Source organism: Acanthochromis polyacanthus, chromosome 13, assembly GCF_021347895.1.
Source record: "Acanthochromis polyacanthus isolate Apoly-LR-REF ecotype Palm Island chromosome 13, KAUST_Apoly_ChrSc, whole genome shotgun sequence".
NCBI classification, from domain to species: domain Eukaryota; kingdom Metazoa; phylum Chordata; class Actinopteri; family Pomacentridae; genus Acanthochromis; species Acanthochromis polyacanthus.
In genome coordinates, this window is record NC_067125.1 from 34,026,465 (window position 1) to 34,029,002 (window position 2,538).

At 38.4% G+C, this 2,538-nt stretch overlaps 1 protein-coding gene across 1 annotated transcript; it reads right to left on the reverse strand.

The window, feature by feature from the left end:
* Nucleotides 1–985: 985 nt before the first annotated feature.
* On the reverse strand, nt 986–2,320 carry LOC110971864 (vomeronasal type-2 receptor 26-like). Its single transcript, XM_051958296.1, has 3 exons — nt 2,294–2,320; nt 2,009–2,108; nt 986–1,902 (listed from the first exon to the last, which is right to left on the reverse strand). The coding sequence occupies exons 1-3, from the start codon at nt 2,318–2,320 to the stop codon at nt 986–988; spliced, it is 1,044 nt and encodes a 347-aa protein (XP_051814256.1).
* Nucleotides 2,321–2,538: the final 218 nt, after the last annotated feature.

Sequence of the window (2,538 nt, forward strand, 5' to 3'; positions counted from 1 at the left end):
TTGTCTTTTATTGATAGGCACAGTGAAGAGACAGACAGGAAACATGGGAGAAGAATGAGGGAAAGACATGCAGCAAAGGGCCGCGAGCAGGAATTGAACCCGGCTGCTGCGTCGAGGAGGAGCCCTTATACATGGTTCACTCGCTTAACCTGTTGAGCTATACGGGCGCCCCGAGCCTGGATATTTTTGATGAAGCACAAACATTAACAAGTATCGTATTACAAACCAGGCAGAAGAGGTACATTTTAAAATTTGAAAAAAATTACCATTAACTGTCTTATTGCCAAATCAGTAGACATTTATCAAATATCGCTTCTGTCTTGCTATAAACACAGAACAGAAACCACTTTTCACCAGTTTTTTTTACATGTTCACTCTTTTCTTGCTTAACATGAAACTATAATATTATTTCAAAATGAAACAAGTATTGAAAATTATTGTGAGTAAGGTTGTCACTGTAAATACATATTAAATTTTAATGGAAGTGCTTTCTAGATAAAATTGTATGTGTATGTATTTTTTTTTACCTCTGTACATCTTCTATGATCCACTGATTGACTAGCATTATCAGGATTATTGGTCACTGCACTACAAATAGACACTTTGACAGCAATTGTTGAAAATGTGGGATGTTTTGCATGTTTATTTTTTTTCACTTTAAAGAAACTTTATATTAGAACATTTTGGTTGAATATCATTATGAAGTAAATAGAACAATAAACTTTGTTAACATCATATACACTTTTTGGGAAACAGATAATGCTCCTGCATACTTTAATTTTAATATAATACATAACTAAAGCAATTATGTTGTTTTACAAAGGCAAAAAAGGCCAAGGTTAGTGTTTTCAGTTTATTCAACATCTCACAATAAGTATAAAGGTCACAGATTACAACATTGACTACAACTATAATATTTCTCAGACTTGGCAGTAAAGTTGTTTTATTTGTTCTTTTGTTATGGAGGACCCATTCGAATTACAGACTAAAGAGTTCTCGGTGGTATTTTCCCCATCAAATGCTTTTTGGAATTTTGTTGTGGCCTGAAGATAATTATATAGCATTTTGGAACAAAAATGCACACAAGCAAACCAAAGCTGGAGGCCAGAATAGCAAATATCTCCACAGCTACAGTGAACTTCCCAGGAGAGCTGACATACGCTGGGATAAACGCAATCCACACTGCACAGAATATCAACATGCTGAAGGTGATCAGTTTGGCCTCATTAAAGCTGTCCGGCAACTTCCTTGCCAGAAAAGCAAGTATAAAACACAAGACAGCAAGGAGTCCGATATAACCGAGCACAGCCCAGAATCCGACAGCAGAACCGAAGGCGCACTCTAAGATGATCTTCTCTTTATAGTACTTCATGTTCATCCTTGGGAACGGTGGGTTTATTGTCAGCCAAAGAATGCAAATCCCAACCTGAATGAGGGTAAAAGTCAGAACACTGAGTCTCTGCTGTGCAGGCCCGAACCATTTCATCACATTGCTGCCTGGAAGAGTCGCCCTGAAGGCCATCAACACCACTATTGTTTTCCCCAGAACACACGAGATGCAGAGGACAAAAGTGATGCCGAACGCTGTGTGTCTCAGCATGCAGGACCACTCAGAGGGCCGACCGATGAAGGTCAGAGAGCACAGGAAGCACAGAGTTAAAGAGAAGAGCAGCAGGAAGCTCAGCTCTGAGTTGTTGGCTCTTACAATGGGAGTCTCCTTATGAGTCAAGAATATTATTGATATCAGAAGAGATAAAAATACACCAATTAAACCAAAACCAGTTAGAAGTGCCCCCATGATCTCTTTGTAGGAAAGATATTCAGTAGGTTTCAGAAGACACCGATCTCTCTTTTTATTTGGCCAAAATTCAGGTGGACAAATCAGACAGTGTGGAGAATCTGTGGAAGATATGACATTGTTTAGAAATGCAATCAGAACACTTCAGCGCAACAAAATGCCATCTATTTTGCAATTGTCACTCACTTGTCTGATTACTAATTGTTCCCTCAGGGCACTCAAAGCAGTCAAAGCAGCACACAGGCTTATTCTTGTTTATGGCTTTTCGAGTCCCTGGTGGACACGGCTCTCTGCACACAGACCTCGGCACCTGTTAAGGCAAAACACAGCATGCAAAAACTCAATATAGCAGCAAAACAGGCAGTCAATGCAATATTTTAATAAGTTCAATAAAATTACCTCATTAGAGTTTCCTCCCCAAACTATTTTAGTGTCTTTTTTCAGTTTGAACCTTTCCCCCTCTGGAAACGAGGTATCATATTGGCCAATATTTACAATATCAACAGAACCATCGTCTTTCATCTGCCAGTTTACTAAGTCATACTGGGCAATGGAGTCACCATTTTCATCAAAGAAAACATTTGCACCATTCACTGTTGTGAAATTCACATATTTTATATGTTCCAGCACCTGTAGAGAGACAATCAGCACAATTATAGCATTTCATTTTTCAGATTAATCACAAAGCATAGAAACACTAAGTAATAAATAAGTATACGGTGCCTGTGTAAAAATATAAT